At 43.4% G+C, this 19106-nt stretch overlaps 1 protein-coding gene across 6 annotated transcripts in view; it reads left to right on the top strand.

The window, feature by feature from the left end:
- Positions 1-19106, top strand: part of ATRNL1 (attractin like 1) — a 1033288-nt gene that overhangs the window by 298334 nt on the left and 715848 nt on the right. The window contains exon 16 of one of the 6 annotated variants that reach the window (XM_059730103.1): positions 6291-7309. The exons of the other annotated variants lie outside the window; for them this stretch is intronic. Coding sequence (XP_059586086.1) covers positions 6291-6299 — 9 coding nt within the window. The 3' untranslated portion in view covers positions 6300-7309. Of the gene's footprint in view, positions 1-6290; positions 7310-19106 lie in introns of those variants that run through there. 6 annotated transcript variants of the gene reach the window in all.

Raw genomic sequence — 19106 nt, 5'->3', positions numbered from 1 at the left:
CATTGTAAAGTGGGTTTTCTTTATGTGAATTCGATTTGTGCTGTTCTCCAGGATTGCACGTACAGCAGAAATCTAGGGAACCCTGTATAGACAACAGAAAAAAAATCAGAATCCAATATAAAAGAAGTAATTTGTTAACTTCTTTATTATGTATGAAAAAGGATATAGAATAATTTGCCTAATGAAAGGGGTTTCTAACATATGGTCCATGGACTTTATCTAGGCCATGGAGCCACTCCATCTGGCCAGCAACCTACTGGTGGGCCAGAGAGTTTGGAGGGATGGCCAGCAAATTAAGTAGGGATTCATGCCAGGATGTGGGAGACTAGGTCTGGGGCTACTCGGAGATTAAGGTACTGACTAGGGTCAGGATAGGCGAGTAGAATCTGAGAACAAAGTGGGTCAGAAAGCCAGGAGGTCAATCTAAGAGCGGGGTCTAGGAACCAGCTGATTCAAGAAGCCAGGAGATGTTTGCAAGTGGGGGTTGAGTAGCAAGCTGAGCTGAGAAGCTAGGAGTTCAAGCAGAGAATGCCCAGACACTTCCTGTTCTAACTCAGGGGTTTGTATGGGCAAACCAGAGGGTCAAGTGACCCTAGCCCGCCACTCTGGTGACAGGGAGTGGGCAGAGGGTAAGGTTTTGCTAGAGGTTTCAGTCCAGCCATGACCAATCTAGGTGATCAGCCATAGAGAGGCAGACTGAGATGAGAGGCAGTGTTGGCCAGGGTGAGGTTCCAGGTTTGAGGCTGTGGCGTGATAATGGGGGCCTGGGTTAACAGTGCACATAGCTCTATGCAGCAGGGTGTGAATCAAGGGCTGTGCCGCACAGCCCATTGGTTACCTGTGACTGCCTGGCCTACTATTGTTTGCATGCTCCTGCCACAGCAAATGGCTACCCTGCCATTGTCCTGCCTCTATAAAATGTTGTCAATATACGCTCAAGAGATCCTAGGTAGAGGGCTATGCCCCTGCTACAGAGAAAGGCAAGAACCCGTGTAGTCCATACCAGTCTGGCCCTGGGGTAAAATTCCTTCCTGACTCTAAATACGGTGATCAGTCTGACCCTGAGTGGAAGGGCAAGACCCTTTAGCCAGGAACCTCTGGCTTTGATCCTAGCAGGAGAATCCCCACAGTGAGAGCTGCTCTAATTAAAGCACCTGGAGCATCAGGTGTATCAGCATCCCCATGCTGAAAAATGGCAGCAGGCCCACTTTAACTAAAGCTCATAAGCATGCTTTAGTTCAGGCACCCTCACTGCCATTTTTCAGTGCAGGGATGCTGATGTGCATGATGCTGGAGTCTGCTGGAGTGTGGTAATTATCAAGCTCCAGCAGACTCAATTAATTGAGTCTGCTCCAATGCGCTGATTACAGCATGTTGGAGCAGCCTTGCTGCATGTGTACAGGTGCCCATGGATTCTAATAGCTTGTTACAGGGGGTGTTGATTGTAGTTGCAGTGGAGATGTGTTGACAGGTTAAGCACTTCTTGCCAAAGCAAGGCTTTTTTCCACTTGATGTCTGTTGGAAAGTGGGGAGTTTGCTTCTGATGAATTGGGCAAGGTTAGGGGGTTGCCCGGGGCTGAGGGGCTGGGAATATTTCTCTCAAGTTCTGATTTTTGGCAAGTATAGGCTGTAGTTGTTTAATGACTCTTTTGATTGGTTCCAGTGTGAGGTGGTAAGTGATCACCAGGGGTGGGTGATCCCAGAGGGGCTTTCTTTTTGTATTGTCACAGGTTACTGTGTGGTATTTGGATAGCTTTTTCAAATGTGCTGTTTTTTATCTACTGAGCTAGGGATAGAAGTGACACATACGCTGGTTTAAGTGATCAGAAACTGGTTTAAACCTGTAACAGAACAAAAATTCTGTGCACATAAACCAGTTTCAAAATGGCCAAAACTGGTTTTAGAGAAACCTGGTTGAATGTAGTATCAGACTTAACTGATTTGGGTCAAACCGGTTTATGGAACTTCTGTCCAAGACCCCTTCTTGGTATAAGTTAAATCAGAGTCCCCCAGCATGCTTTTTAGCCCTGGGCTATGCTGTGCTGTCTGCTTTAGAAAACAGGGCTGGCCCTGCCCCTCTCCTCCCTAGGCAGAGCTCCAGCTGACTGAAAACGAAGTGGGGGACTGCAGTATTTGTCACACTTCCCCCTGCCCCACTCCCCTCACTGTTTGCCGCTCAAGCAGGGATCCAGCTGGCATCTGGCCAAGCCCCCTCCCCCCATGCTAGCTAATGCTGAGAGGTGTCTGTGTGCATTTCTCCAATTTCATTGGAACAAAAGCAGACAGAACAGTGTTTGTTTAGGCCTGGAAGCCAGTGGCTTGTAAATGCACCCTATGGATAAGCAGAGCTTGAAACTAATAAGAGAGATTTTGTTTTCTTTTGTACAGCTTGATGGGCTGAGAAGCTTTGTGTTCTGATAAACTACCTGCTGGCTGCGGGCTTGCTTGCATCAAAGGCAGCAATCTGACAATGTTCAACAGGGGACAGAGAGAGGTGTGAGAAATGCCTGGTTTGCAATGAATGCAGTACCTGTCAGTTTGCTGCAGACAGTATGAAGAATAGGGAGAGGGAGATTTGAAAAGCTCAGTATCATCAACAGATGCATTTAGTCCACACACGCAGTTCTCCCTCCCCCCACCTCTCCTTGCCTCAGTGTGCTAGCCAGGGGCTAGCACAGGGGCGGGCAGAATGCAGCCCAGGGGCCAGATGTGGCCCACCAGGCCACGCTATCCGACCCACAGGGCCCCTAAAAAATTTAGAAAATTAATATTTATTTTCCCCTAGCTATCATCATGTGGCCCTCGATGGCTTGCCAAAACTCAGTAAGCGGCCCTCCGCCCAAAATAATTGCCCACCCCTAGGCTAGCAACACTCCCTGCCCCTTGAGCAATGAGCTGGGAAAAGCCTGGTGAGGGCTGCTTCCTCTCTCCCCTTTTCAGGCACACCCCAGCTGTGGACTGTGCAGGCCAGGGTGTGGGTTTAAACCTCTCCCTAATCATAGTGACCTGCCAGGGCCTGGTCATATTTCCCCCCCCCCCCCCCCCCCCCCCCCCCCCCCCCAAGCTCAGGACTGTAGACTAACCTGCAAAAATTGAATCAATTCAGGCTTGGGCTTTTTGAATGTCTGTCCCTAGCCCTGGAGTGTCCTTGCTGTATAAAGGCATATTTTAGTGGGGCCAGGTGGGCATTATGAGTGTTCTCTGGTTAGATGTAGTGCTATTTGAGAGCCTGACTGTAGGTGACTGAGAACTTTTTGATGTGCTTGGGACGATTGCTGGTGTTGTGGACATATAGATATGGTGATCTGTAGGTATTCGGTATAGAGTGCAGTTTTTTAGAAACTTTTCCTTCAGGTGCCTCATGAAGAGGTTGGCATACTGAGAAAGCATCTTTGTGCCCATAACTGTGCCCCTGGTTTGGAGAAAGTGATGACTGTTGCAAGTAAGAGTTGTTGTGGGTGAGGATGAAGTGGATGCTTGTGTGAAACATGTTGCAAATCTGAGGGTATTCCATGTTCTATTCTTTAAATATTTTTTTCTCCTGTTGGTGTTTATTCTGGTCATTTCAGCAAGACCCAAAATATATAACTCATTGTACAGAGCAGGGATATTCAACTGCTGGCCCACGTGCTTCATGTGGCCCCTGAAGGGTTAATGAATGGTGTTCAACCCCCTCCCAGCCATCACTCCCTCTGTTTCAGTGGCTGGGAGGGGTTTGGAGTGCTTGAGCTGCATGAGTGGCAAAGAAGGAGCAGAGCTGTGCATGCCACACTGTAGGTGGGCAGTATGTGTGGCTGAGAGGGGGGTGGCACTGGGCTGCTTATGCGGGGGGGGGGGGGGAACTAGACTGCCCACACTGTGTGCACAGTAGAAGGGTGGGTCACTGGGCTGCCTGCATAGTGGCGGGGGGGGGGGGGCACCAAGGGGATATTCCTGTTATATGTGGCCCCCTGGTGCTTTGGCTTCTGCTTGCCCAGAATTTGGACACCCCTGGTATAGAGGAATAATGTATCATACAATGTGTTGCAAAATACAGGGGAAAAGAGAAAACAAGTGTACTTTTCTTCCTGTAAGCACTTCAGTTATAGAAATTTGCAGTGTAACTACAGTAAAGGTACCAGATACTAGGGCTGTGCAAAGCTTCGGTCCCTCGTTTGATTCGGCAGAGATTTCGCCCAATTCAGTGGCCAAATCCTTGAATCCGAATTAATTTAGAGGACCCTTTAATCTCTCCAAATTGATTCGGAAAGATTCAGCGATTCGGACATAGACACAGCTTTAAATGTTTTTTCTACATACCTCAAGGTAGCAGGCAGCTTGTGAATGCTGCCATGCTGGGGAGGATGGAGGGTCCCTCAGGAGCATGGGGGGCTCCCCAGCGCGCTCAGCAGCAGACCCGGAAGTGGTCCAGAAGCACTTCCGGTCCACTTCCGTGTCCACCGGGGAGCGCGCGCTGGGGGACTTCCTGCACCCACCTGGCTCAGTGACTAGTGCCTTCTGGGTCTGGGTACTTCTGGTCCACTTCCAGGTTCACTGCTGAGCACCTGGCCCCCCCCCCCCCCCTTGCTCCTGTGGGATGTTCCATCTGCCCCACCATTGCAGCATTCATGAGCCGTGCCTAGTACCTCAAGATGCATAGAAAAAACATTTAAAGCTGTGTCTGTGTCCTAATCATTGATTCTCCAAATCAGCATTGAATCTTCAGATTCGGATTTGGCCGAATTAAATCAGGGACGGTGAGCCGAATCAACAAATCGAATCACTGCTTCCAATTTGGGCCATATCCAAATCTCAATCGAAAGTGGCCCGTTTCACACACCCCTTCCAGATACGTTATTTTCAAATTGTCTGTCCTTTTAAAATATGTTTAAAAGTATACCTGCCATTCAGTTAGTGAGAATGTATAGCAGTATTTCCCCTCTCTAGTTCCAGGTATCCTGAAGAAATACATTCTTTTGTCAGGTAGCACGATGTTTCTTATCTAAATTTTATTGACATTTTACATCGTATTTATGCAGACAGCTCCCTTTTATTGGTTACTCTGTGTTTTCTTCACTTTCTAATGGTACTGCCTTATTATGCCTTTCAATTGAATGCTTAGTCAATTCTTTCAGCTTTTTCTCTATTGTCGATTCTGCTGCCTTGACTGTCCTCCAGTTCACTGCCAGAATGACTGTTTTCCTGTATCCTCCAGTAATGGATGGGCAGTCTTTGGATGCCTAAAAACAGAAACCTCAAATCTAGAAAAATTAAACTCAGTATGGTTCTGTACATTTTGCTTGAAAATCTATATAATTATTTGTGTAAAGTAATTTAAGAAAACCCACAGGGCTCTTGAAATGAATTCCAGCAGGAATAATTATTCATCTTCTCTTAGACAGAAGCTGGGAACATCTTATTTTGTTTAGTCCCCCAGAACTTACATAATTGATTGGAAAAATAAAATAAGATAAAATAGTGGGAGAAGAATGGGGAAATCTATGATACTGGCTGCATTTACACATGCAATTAACACAACACAATAAACTCCAGAGCTGTTTGAGCCAGTGTACGCTGCTCCCAGGCTCAGTGTCTACATTTGCATCCAGGACAGCAGCAATTTGAGCCAAGGTGGAGCATCCCTGGGCTGGCAGGGGGAACAGAGGGACAGCCTGAGGCTATGGGTGGTGGTGTTGGGGGGCTGGCAGGAGCTGGCAGGAGGGTCTGGCCCTCAGCTGGCTGCCCTGGCCAGGTGCAATTTGCAAGTGGCGGTTACAGTCTACAGGTGCGTTTGATCCCACTTAATGGCTCGGTTGTAAGATAGTACTGCCTCTGATGACGGTACAATCGTATGGCAAAGTTAATTTACTGTGCGCTAATACCAGTGCACATGTAGACTATGATGCTTTACTGGGGAGCTAATTAGTTTAGTCTGCAGTAAGCTGAATGTGTAGATGCACGCATTGGCTGCATCCATATGAGTGTGGACATTTTTTTTCCCCGGGAAGAAGAAGCAGAGGTATGCCTTGTGCCACTGCTACCTGTCCCCGGGCAACGCCTGTGCCATGTGCCCTCTGGGTTACCCTGGGTGGGGTAGGAGAAGCTGGGGCCAGCACTGGACTCAGCAGCCTTACCTGGGGTCCTGGTGGCCTCCTGGAGATGCAGCAGTGGCAATTCTGCTGCTCGAAGCCTGGCCAGCAGCCGGACTGTGGCTCCGGCCAGCCAGTCTCCAGTTTAGGGAAACACACGCTGCCCTGTGTGCGCTGCTCTGCTTTTTAAAATTATTTATTTATTTATTTATTTATTTGCAGGTGTTTTGACCCCAGGATCTTCAGGGGTCACCCCCCACTGCCCGTGCTGCTACCTTGCAGTGCGGAGAACAGCTGTATGTGTGGTATGTGGCGAAGCAGACATGTCTGCGGTGCCACATACCTCACAGCCACACTTGTCTAGACGCAGCCACTGTGACCTGGAACATCGTCTAAAACCATTGTTGTGTCTAAAATAATTGCAGTTGTGAAGTCTAATTTATATTGTGAGCTTCTTGAAGAAAAGATTCTTCTGTGTTTTCTCAGTGTCACTCACTGGATAATGAGATATTTCATTTTTATCATTTATCTCTCATGTTAAGAATTAATGCACAGTTAAAAGAACAATTTGCATCTTCTTTCACACAATTGTATAAATGCTAATTACACTAATTGGAAGGAAATTGAAGTATGAAAATATGGAATAAGCAAAGAATGCTTTTCCCTAGATTGTACATTGTTTCAGCATCTTATTCACTCCTATAATATAGCTAGAGTATTACCAGGTTAAATTTTGCTTTGTGGAATAAGCCAATGGAAATAACTAATTGGAGTATTCAGTCCAAATTAGTCTGTTAGTATGCAATATATAATTGCAGTTCTGATTTTCTGTTGGAAAGAGAAAGAGCTCTCTCCAGCAAATTGTCTTTGTACTTAACAGTTTTTGAAGCATTATACCTTACCATCAATATGGATTTCTCCCTTAAAAGGTTTTTTGACAACCTGCTATCAGTTGTGCAGAAGATTATACTAAAAACTGAAGAAACCTTGACCAATTGGATTTTAAGTACAGACTGAATATAGCTTGCTAACAGGTCCTCTGAGTTTGAAAGAAAGGAATATAGAAAGAAACAGATGAGAGGGGAAACAGTCTAAAGAATGGTTCCATGTCTCAGATCATTTTGTGTGATAGAGCTAAGGATTATTTAAAGTTACGTTTGACAGTGCTAGTGAGTGTTTTGCAAAGTCACAGCAAAATCCTAAAATTAGGTCAGAAAGTTTGTATTGTGGTTTTCTGGTTTGTTTGATTTATCGAAGACTCTTGCTTTTACACTTTTTATAAAAAAACATTTTTTTTCTTAATTTCTAAAATGTTTCACCTGTGTCCAAAGCATTTATAATGTTTGGTCAGAAAAAATGTTTCATTAGGAAATAATTACCTTGTCTTTTAGATAATCTGTGTGGTACTTTTAGCAAGAAAGATCATTATTTGGAAGGCATTAATTTGATATTCTTCTGCCAGGAATTCGTTAAAATAAGCCTTCCTTTTCAGAACATGCTGACCACCCACATTCTGAAAATCAGTGCCTGAAATTGGGTATTCTGAAATGTGGGTACCCACAAACTCTTCACAATTAAAAAAAAAAAAAATTGGTCTGTTCCTTTAAGTAACTACAGGAAAATGCAGTAAAATTTATAGTCCCCTTTCAGCAGTGTCACAAAGAAAAAGATATATAAAATACTCTCTCTGGAAAAGAACATTACTATGTCACTAATATAATTCCTAAGGCCTATAAAGGATAACTAACAGTAATGTGTGGTCTCAAAACTAGTCTTTACTTTGGAGAATTTGTGTGTATGAGACAATGCACAGATAAAATTACACCCTTTAACTCTTTCTGATTTTGCAAGCATAAAATAAATATCCAACAGTGTTGATGGTAAGCCATGTTATTTTAAATAATAATGCTGCCATAAAATTGCATAGATCTAAGTAAAATGACTTTATATAGATGAAGTTGAGAGTCTCAGTAAAAGGATTCAAGTTGTGCTGTCAGAGTAAATGGTGAATAGTATTATATGCATGAAAATGGCAGTTTTCCAGTACTTATGGATAGACATTAGTGAAAGGTAATATAGGTCTGTCATTTAGTCAAACAGATACAGAAGTGCTTGAATACTGTGCCCAAACTTTGAATTGCTGTTATTTTAATTACTGAAACTTTTAAATGCTTCATAGATTTTCCTTTATGGGCCTAGGCAAACTGTTTTTAATTAAAACACCCCTTTCCCCCTTAAATTAGCTGCTTCTGTTCAGACAGAAGTATCTCAAAAATTGGTTGTGTATGTTATCTACTCATGGGGAGTTGCGTTATAGTAATATAAACTTATATGAATAATCTTATATGATCGCCCTTTTGTCACAAATGTAGTCTCTTGTATTGCAGTGCAGCACAGTAATTCTTCAAATGGTCGTCCATATGTAAGCCACTTTGGTATGCATGAAATATTGAATTATTTTCAAATAGTAGTGTCTATCAGGGCTTCTACCTGCATGCCCTCCAGTGCGCCCCATAGCAAAGAACATAAAGGGCAGAGCAGTCACAACTAGTGAACTTAGCAGTTCTTCCTTACTACCTGGAGCTGTAACCTGAAAACCCTACAATGTCTATATCTGTTGCAGTCATTCCCATCCTTATCTGTTAGTTGTATTTGGTGTCCTAGTTAAACTTGCATTCCAATTTGTAAGACTGATGGCAAAAAAAAAAAGGTAGGACAAAAAGTAAGCAGGAAGAAGACTGTAAGAATAGCCCCTCCCCCCCATACAATGCATTTGAAATTTTCAGGATTAAGATACTCTCCTTTCTACAGATATTCCCATCATTGATAAGAACTGAACGCTTCTTCTGATTTAGTAAACAAATAAATAACCCTTGTACTCTGAGGCCAGGTACAGACACTACACTTTCACTGGTACAAGTAATCGGAAACCAGTCTATACCTGCAACAGAATACAAGTTCGGCATACAAAACCAGTCTATACGTGTAACAGAACAGAAGTTTGGCGCACACAGACTGATTTAAAAATGGTGAAACCTGATCTTCAAAGGGTGAATGTGTGCTCTGTTCGCTACCGTCTAAACTAATCTGCTTACAGAAAACTGTGCAACCTAGATGGATTCTGCCTCAAGCTATTTGAATACCTGTTCCTAGCCTATATATACTATGTCCCAAAAACCCCCAAAAGTGAGGAAACCCCTCTTGAAGCTATTTCTCAGAGAGATATCTATAGAGGCTTATGTAGTTCTTATAGATTCATAGATTCATAGATGTTAGGGTCGGAAGGGACCTCAATAGATCATCAAGTCTGACCCCCTGCATAAGCAGGAAAGAGTGCTGGGTCTAGATGACCCCAGCTAGATACTCGTCTAACCTCCTCTTGAAGACCCCCGGGGTAGGGGAGAGCACCACCTCCCTTGGGAGCCCGTTCCAGACCTTGGCCACTCGAACTGTGAAGAAGTTCTTCCTAATGTCTAGTCTAAATCTGCTCTCTGCTAGCTTGTGGCCATTGTTTCTTGTAACCCCCGGGGGCGCCTTGGTGAATAAATCCTCACCTATTCCCTTCTGTGCCCCCGTGATGAACTTATAGGCAGCCACAAGTTCGCCTCTCAACCTTCTCTTGCGGAGGCTGAAAAGGTCCAGTTTCTCTAGTCTCTCCTCGTAGGGCTTGGTCTGCAGGCCCTTGACCATACGAGTTGCCCTTCGCTGTACCCTCTCCAGGTTATCCGCATCCTTCTTGAAGTGTGGCGCCCAGAATTGCACGCAGTACTCCAACTGCGGTCTGACCAACGCCCTATAGAGGGGAAGTATCACCTCCCTGGACCTATTTGTCATGCATCTGCTGATGCACGATAAAGTGCCATTGGCTTTTCTGATGGCTTCATCACACTGCCGGCTCATGTTCATCTTGGAGTCCACTAGGACTCCAAGATCCCTTTCCACCTCCGTGCCACCCAGCAGGTCATTCCCTAGGCTGTAGGTGTGCTGGACATTTTTCCTCCCTAGGTGCAGCACTTTGCATTTCTCCTTGTTGAACTGCATCCTGTTGTTTTCTGCCCACTTGTGCAACCTATCCAGGTCTGCTTGCAGCTGTTCCCTGCCCTCCGGCGTGCCCACTTCTCCCCATAGCTTTGTGTCATCTGCAAACTTGGACGAGGGAGTGAAATGTACTCTGTCCAAGTCGCTGATGAAGACATTAAAGAGTATCTGTCCAAGGACCGAACCCTGTGGGACCCCACTGCCCACACCCTTCCAGGTCGAGACCGACCCATCCACCACGACTCTTTGGGTGCGACCCTCTAGCCAATTCGCCACCCACCGGACTGTGCAGTCATCCACATCACAGCCTCTTAACTTGTTCACCAGTATGGGGTGGGATACTGTATCGAAGGCCTTCCTGAAGTCTAAGTATACGACATCCACTCCTCTTCCTGTGTCCAGGCGTTTCGTAACCTGGTCATAGAAAGAGACTAGGTTGGTCAGGCACGATCTGCCCGCCACAAACCCATGCTGGTTTCCCCTCAGCATAATTTGCCCTGCCGGGCTCTCACAAATGTGAGCCTTGATAATTTTTTCAAAGACTTTACCAAGGATGGAGGTGAGACTGACTGGCCTATAGTTGCCCGGGTCCTCCTTCCTCCCCTTTTTGAAAATGGGGACCACGTTAGCCCTTTTCCAGTCCTCCGGGACTTGGCCCGTGCGCCACGAGCATTCGAATATTCCTGCCAGTGGCTCTGCAATGATGTCGGCCAGTGCCTTCAGCACCCTCGGATGGAGCCCATCCGGGCCTGCTGACTTAAAGGCATCCAGTTCTTCCAAGTGACTCTGCACCACCTCAGGATCTATGTATGGAAGTCTGGCGCCTTGCTGCTGCCTCTCTACAACCCCAGTGAGAGCCTTGTCGTGCCCCTCACTTAGGAACACTGAGGCAAAGAACTCGTTGAGGAGTTCAGCCTTGTCCCCCCTGTCTGTCACCAATTGTTTCTGCCCATTTAGCAGCGGTCCTATTCCTCCCTGGGCCTTCCTTTTACTCCCAATATATCTAAAAAACAATTTCTTGTTGTCCTTTACTTGGGTTGCCATCCTCAGCTCCATGGTAGCTTTGGCCTGCCTAACTGCCTCCCTACAAGCACGAGCAGAGGAGGTATATTCATCTTTAGTGATCTCACCCTGTTTCCACTTTTTATGTGCTCCCCTTTTGGCCCTTAGGCTGCCCTGGATTTCTCTGGTCAGCCATGGAAGCCTCCTGGCCCCTTTCCCTCTTTTGCCTCGCTCGGGGATCGTCTTGCTTTGTGCCCGAAGGATCGTTTCCTTTAGGCACAGCCACCCTTCTTGGGCTCCCATCCCTTCAAAACTCCTACTCTGCAGTGCTTCCTTGACTAATCGCCTGAGTGCATTGAGATCAGCTTTCCTGAAGTCTAGCACTTTCACCCTACTAGTTACCTTACCCACTCGCCGTCTTATGTTGAATTCTATTATAAGGTGATCACTGTCTCCCAAATGGCTACCGATCTGGAGGTCCCCTATCATGTCATCCCCTGTTGCCAATACCAGATCCAGTATGGCATTCCCCCTAGTGGGACCATGCACCTCCTGTGTCAGGTGGAGGTCCTGTACACAGGTTAGAAACCTGCGTGAGCGATGGGACCTTGCTGTCTGCGTCTCCCAGCAGATGTCCGGGTAGTTTAGGTCCCCCATGACTACCGCCTCTTTAGCTTTTATGGTCTCTGAGAGTTGCCTCAGGAGCCCCGCATCTATTTCTTCCCCTTGGTGTGGGGGTCTGTAGCAGACCCCTACCACCAAATCCCTTTCTCCTTGCCCCCCATGTAGCCTAACCCACAATCCTTCTACTTCCTCAACCTCGGATTCTGTCTTGATGAGGGTTGATGTATACTGCTCACTGACATAAAGTGCAACCCCCCCCCTTTCTTCCCTGACCTGTCCTTTCTATACAATCTATAGCCCTCCAATATGTACCGCCCAGTCATGGGATGAATCCCACCAGGTCTCTGTTAGCCCCACTAAGTCATAGGTGTTTAGTGCAAGCAGGAGCGCTAGTTCATCCTGCTTGTTCCCCATGCTCCTAGCATTAGTATATAGGCACTTGAGCCCTGCGACTGGTGCCTTTGCTGCCCCCCCGCTCCGAGTCTTGTAGGGTAGGGTACTGAAAGACTACCAAGGGCACAGATTGATCCAGTAAAGGATATCACCCACAACAGTCCTTGCCTCTTACATAATTCTTGTAGCATCACAGCTACAGTATCAGTCCAATACTGCCAAGAGCATGGGAATACATAGTGCTTAGAATGGTTTAAATGCCATTTAAACCTGAAGTCATCAGGCATACAAACCTGTTAAATTGTTTTGAATTTATCTGAAGCAGTTTAAAAGTGTACCTGGAGAGTCAAATTCTGTGAACTTCACTTTCATGTGTAAACACCAAATGTTGTGTGTCAGTTCTCCAAGCATCCCACACTGCATCACTCTTCACCTGCTCACACACGCTGCTATAGCTGGTTGCTCTGGCATGCGTCCAGATCTCTGCCCCTTTTTTCCCTTTTGTTGGCATTTTTATCAATGAGCTATCTTGCATTGCTTGTTGAGTAAAAGCTATCTTTCTAACCACCAGCTGTCTCCCTACTCAACCAGAGCCCCTTATTATGTCTGTCCACCCCTTAGAACCAAAAGCCATAGGACCAAGCATGCTTCCCCTTGGTGCCCCCCCTCCCCCCCCGCCCCCAAGCCTTTCAGACAATTACACTACAGACTTTGGTAATTTGGAGGCTTTCAAAGTTTATTGAACTTCCGGTTAGAAAACAAGGGGCGTGTCTACACAGGTCCCTATGATGCCATCATATAGTACTTCCTTTAGGCACATGGTTATTTTTACCTATTACATCACCATAGTGATGCGCTATAGTGAGGAGCATGTGGCTATGGTGATGTAGCTGCGGTGTCATGGTTTGTGCTTTCTGACGCTGTCTCTATAGCACGTTCCTACGACAATGCAATGTCTCATGTAGATGCGCCCAAGGGAAAGCAAATAAGTGAAAATACCCCAGTCACAGATCAGCCACTCCCTGGAGACCCCAGAATATGGGTGCAGACACTTCCCCTTCTCCCTCCACCCTTTTGCTCACTGTGAGGCTGAGTGCTCACTCCCACCTCCTGCTGTCAGAGCCACAGCACTTGAAACAATTGTGCATTGGTTCTTAATCAGTGACATTTTGGAACAGTTCAGTTGTTAAGTGTATCTGTAGCCCAAACGTTATTAGACCTTGTTGAGTTTTGAGGAGTGAAGAGATCCATCTCGTGGTCCAGAGTTCATTTGGTAACAAAAAAGTCTCATTCTTTGTCTACAGTCAGTAAGGACTCCCTTGATCCACTCCTTGGAGGAGAAAAAAAAAAAAGGATAAGGTAGACCTTGCTGACATCTCAAAATGGACTTCAGCACAGCTCCCTGAAGTTTCCTGCTGATGCCAGCATTGAAGCACTTGGCCTAATCGTGGAATTTTAGTTGACACAATGCTTCAGGAGAAGCCCTACAGACCTCTGTCCATCTTGTTTGTTTCTTCCCAGTGAAATGGCAATGCAAATACATAAAAGTTTGTTGGGATCAGCTAGGGACTTATGGCTCACCTTCCTTCCAAGGACACGAGCACTTTTACAATCATCTGGTGCCTGATCCTTGCTAATAGATGATGTCCATCCAACTATAAGCAGGAAGGACCACCCAAGTCAATTGTATGGACCAACATTTTGAAAAAGCTTAACCTCTCCAGATGAAAGACAGATTTCTTAGCCATCTTTCACAGATTCACATATGAAACTATGAGGCTTCCTGACTATATATGATTCCTGATTTTGGATTGATCATACGTATTCATGAAAATCACAAAGTGGAGCTCAGGTTCTTGGTAGTAGAGGAGAATCCACTTCAGCTTCAGAAGGCCTGGAACCAGAGAATCATGGACCAGTGGCTTTGGTGGTATTGGATAAAGAGTGTACTCCATACAGTCATTCTGCTAACCTTCAGAGACTCTTCTCACAAGAAATTTGAATAAATTTAGTAGATACTTATTTGCAGTCTGTAATAGAAGAATAAGTGCCCATGGGTTTCTATGGCAGGAATTTTTACTTTCATTTTTAACTTACTTAAAAAAATATGTGAGGTTGACATCCCATTCTGGACATTTGACAGTGAAAAGAAAGACTTCCTTTGCTTTGAGTTGGTAATAGCAATTTCTGTAATTAACCCCTTAAATCCTCAGAAGAAGTTTTCAAGTTTTGACTTGAAAGATGCCTGTTTCCATATCATCATTCACCCAATGCATAAGAATCTTTTTAAGTTCCTGGTGGAAATTAATCATTAGCAATAAAGAAGCTTTCTTTCAGATTCTACATACCTTCAGTTATGCTTTCAGTGTCTAGCAATTGGTTCAGCTAGTGAAACAAGATGCCCTCAATCACTAAATCACTGGCTAATTTAGAGATAGTTATCTCAGTATGTAAACTGCTCTTTTTAAGCAGTGCTTCTAGGTCTTCAGTTTAACAGAATTAAAACCATTCTCTTTCTACTTGTAGCATAGAGTTCATAGGATCAGTGTTGCATTTCTGAGCAGCAAAAGCTTGCATACTGCAGGACATGTTCCTCACCAGTATGGGTCTTATACATCAGCTCTAGGCTCACTTTAAAATATCAGTCAGGTCACCTCATGCTTGTGAACTACATGGCCCCCATGTCTATATTACACTTTTGCTGATTTCACTATTTTGCATGCAAGTGTAGTTGATTTCACAATTTCTGTGCAGGAGAAACCAGATAAGACACTGAGATGACAATTTCTCCAGAAATCATCTCCTTTATGAGATGAAAGACCCCTCTACAGATGTGCAGTGGAATGCCATTCTGCTTTCCAAAACTTCATCTATCATTTTCAGTATTAGATAAAAACAAAGTAATAAGACCTCACCCAACATCACTGCCCAAGGCTGTCCAAAAATAAGTGATCCTCCTGCCTGTTTCTTTTTGTAGGCCTCATACCAATCATGAAGAAGCTATTTTCTTCATCTGAATATTGTTAGTATTCTTTCTTCCTGTTTGGAAAGAACAAGATCATTCAGTAACTCTTCAAGACCACATCTAGCCTATTTTCAATGGGATGAAAAGTCAGATTCTGTTTCGTAATTATTTCAGACTTCATCAGACCTGGCTATGATAGCTCTTTTGGACCATCCTGTAACGTTCCAACGGGTCTCTGAAGCACTGCAAATGGTCATTCTGGTAGCGGAGAAGTTATTTGGAGGTCTCTTTACAGCTTTATCAGAGCTGTTTTGAAGAATTGTTTCAGAACTCCCATTTACAGGACCTAGGAACGGTGTAAGATGTCATAATTACTCAAAGAAAAATGGTTGCTTATGCTGTAGTAACTGCAGTTCTTAGAAGTATTGTTTGCAAATAGCCAGTGAAACACCTTCCAGAGGTCATTCTTTGAAGTCTTATATCATGTAGATTCTTTTTTAAGGAAGAAACTGGTGGGTGATTTTGGTCACTTTGTCCTTTATACCTGAGCTTAGAGTGTTGTATTTTATGCGAGGTATATGTGTGGCCCCAGTAGATTTTTAAATAGTAATTTAAACGTGTTCCAATCCCATCCACACAGAATACATACACATCAGAAATGGAACACATGAAGAAGGATCAAGCGATCTATCTATCTGTCTGCTTGTCTGTCTAATACTTGCTCACTTCTGTGGCTCCTAACCCTGATGTAGCTGAGTGTTTACCAGTCTTTTATATATTTATTCCAACAACATGACTGTAGTTTAAGGAAGAACCATAGTTATGATCACCATTTTAAATTTAAAATATTTAAATCCATCTGATAACAATACAAATTAATATATTCATCAGCACTGGGACTATAGAATTGTAATTACAAAGCAGGTACTGAACACATGCAGTGGCAGTGAAAACCTCTTCACTTCAATTTTGTCCATATTCTTCAACTTAAATTACTCTCTCCAATGTGATTTCTTTCCCAATGGAACTATGCCGTGAAACAAAATTTGGAGGTGAACTCCATTAAGGTAACCATTTGTTAAGAACTCTAATATCTAACTTTATGTATTTCTAATTGCTCTAATATTTACAAAATCTAAGCTACAAAAAGCTAATAGGGTCAAGTACTACGGGGTAGTGCTATAAGTAAAGAATTCTTATACAATGTCAAATTTCTAAGACAAAAAAGGTATTTTATACTTAATAAATGTTAGTGTGTTCCTTCCTTGTATGTTTTGGAAATGGTGAGGCTATTTGATATTATTTTTCAAACTTATGATAAATATCAGTAATTACTATTCATAGTACTTGGGCATCTCATGTAAGCATTTTTGCACAATATTTTTTTTGATGTTTTGTAACTTTGTTCATCATTAAATAAACATAAAGAAATCTGTCAAATTAATTTTGGGTGACTTCATTTAAGTTTCTAGTAGTATGTTAAGGATAAACTTAATCCATTTTTTCTTGTTCAAGGGCATGACTAACTGTCTAGGCTACCTGTATTTTTCTACTTGCCTGGACAAATGAATAGATGGCTCTGTCCAATGTGGGGCTGAATTAAACATTTTGAAAAAGGCTGTTGCATGTGCAGCTTTTATATAAAAGGGTATAAATAATATTTGTCCACAAAGTAATAAATAGATTTTTATTGCACCACTGAATACATGGTTTTACTGAACTACTGTACAGGGTTGTGTATGTAAGAGTTATAAATCCTTCCTCTTCATGTTTTTAAGTTAGAAGTTATTTTGGAGGATAAATGGTCTTTATATAAATGACAAAATAAAAAAGGACTTATTTTAGGTCAGTGGTTCTCAACCAGAGGGCCATGGATCCCTGGAGTGCCACAAGATCCGTTTAAGGGTGCAACACAATATTGGCCCTGTTAGATGTGCAAGCACATACACATGATTCACAAGATAAACCCAGAGATTTTATACAGAAACCCATAGTGTTAGGAACATTTTAATCCATTGTGGACTTTTAGAGTTCTTTGCAATAGAGTTGCTTCATATTTTTTCTGTAGTCAAAAAAAAAAGAAAAGCTAAGTGAGAACTGGTATATTCTGAGATGTGCCTTGAGTTGAACAAGGATTCCTTGAAGGTTAAAACAGTTTATAACCACTTTTCTAGATGTATCTATAATGTTAGTAGGTATTTTGAGGTTTGTCTTTTGAACCAGTCATGTATATATTGAGATAATAGTGATTGGGGTTAATAAGTTGGGTTTGGTTGAGTTGATGTTGGTTAATAGTTAGGTTTCTTTGAGAAGTATGTAAACTAACAATATGCACTCCCATCTTTTGACATAATATTCAAGGTATACTTATTCTCGTGTATTAGCTCCACTTTTGTGAACTGGCCTAGAGCAGGGGTTTTGAACCTTTTAAAATCAAAGTGGCTCCAGTGGCCAGATGTGCAGTGGGGGCTGGTGTGGGGGTGGCATGTGGCCGGACACAGAGCGGGGAGGCAGGGACAGTGCACAGGTAGGCAGGGACAGAGCGCCACCACCTCCCAGAAGCAGGGCAAGGGTGGGGCAGGGAAGCTCAATGGGCTGGGGTGAGGGCAGCAGCACCCCTCTGTGAAGTGGGGAAGCTCACCAGGCTAGTGGATGGTGGCAGCGGCCACTGCGTGCAAGGTTCCCCACCCTGCAGAGGGGTACCGCTGCCCTTGCCCTGCTCCTGGGAGGTGGTGGCGCTCCTTCCCCGCCCACCCCCGCGTGCCCCCTATGACTAAGTACCCCTGGGGGTACGTGTACCTTCAGTTGACAACCCCTGGCCTAGAGTATTAGGCATGGACAGGGATTTGCCTGGGCCACTTAGGGCTAAGAAAAACACTGGCTGGGGCTGGGTGGTTGTGAATCAAGGAGTATATTTCAATTGCAGCTGAGTCTGCATGGGATACGGCAGAGAGTAAAAGCTTTCCTAATTCTGGGGTCAGCTATAGGGGGAGTTATATATATTCAATAGTAAGTAAAAGATGTTTTCAACATGAGCTCAGTAGCTGATTTCTCCATTGATTTTTAAATATTATCTAAATCTTTTATAAGCCAAGTACACATTCCTAACTCATGAAAAGTTTGATTTTCTAAAATAATAATAATAATGCTATCCTGAGTGATATATAATTAAGATATCCTTTGACAGTTCTAAAAAATGTAATTTGGTTTTGTTGGATTCTTTTCCCCATGGAATCAGTTTGGCACGTATTTGGTTACCTATTATTATTATTATTATCATCATCTTATACAGTATTACCAAATATCTTCTATTTTAAATAGGCCTCTAGTATTTTTAAGCAAGTAAAATGAAAAAAGTTTTAAGGATTTGTAATGCTTTAAGAAGATAAACAGTGAGATTTGGTAAATCTTTGAAAATGAATTGTTTAAATAAAGAGCAATATTTGTCTAAATTATTTACATTATTTAGTTTAATTGAGAGCTATTTGTTTTATGCAAATACACTTGTATAATTTAAGCTGTAATTCTGATAGTGATGTTCCTGTGATGAGTGTCTTCCAGAAACAAACCAAAGGAGGACACTAGGAGGACATTATGATTAAGGCACTGTACTAAGGTTCAGGAGATATACAGGGTTTATTTTTCAACTTTTCCAAAGACTTCCTGGGTAATGTTGAACAAATCAGTTTATTCACTTTGTCTCTATCCCTTATGTGTAAAATAGGTCTCATGCTACTTCTTTAATCGACAGAGATAATGTGAGGATAAATATATTAATGTTTGCAAGCTGCTCAGATTTTACTGTGAAGAGGGTCATATCAATACTAAGATTTATTTCTTTGAATATTCCTGTCTCTGTGATCATTATTGCAGGAATAATATAAAAATGGTAATGATGCACAATATTTGTGTTTATGTGGAATGCAGTTTTATTGGTGTATACTACATACTTTTTGAGGATTAATGCACTCATACATTCACTCATTGGGTTGTTTGATATGTAACTCTTATAATCA

Source organism: Alligator mississippiensis, chromosome 6 (genome assembly GCF_030867095.1).
Source record: "Alligator mississippiensis isolate rAllMis1 chromosome 6, rAllMis1, whole genome shotgun sequence".
NCBI lineage: Eukaryota > Metazoa > Chordata > Crocodylia > Alligatoridae > Alligator > Alligator mississippiensis.
The sequence above is the reverse complement of the archived record's forward strand: the minus strand, read 5'-3'. Positions and strand labels throughout refer to the sequence as shown.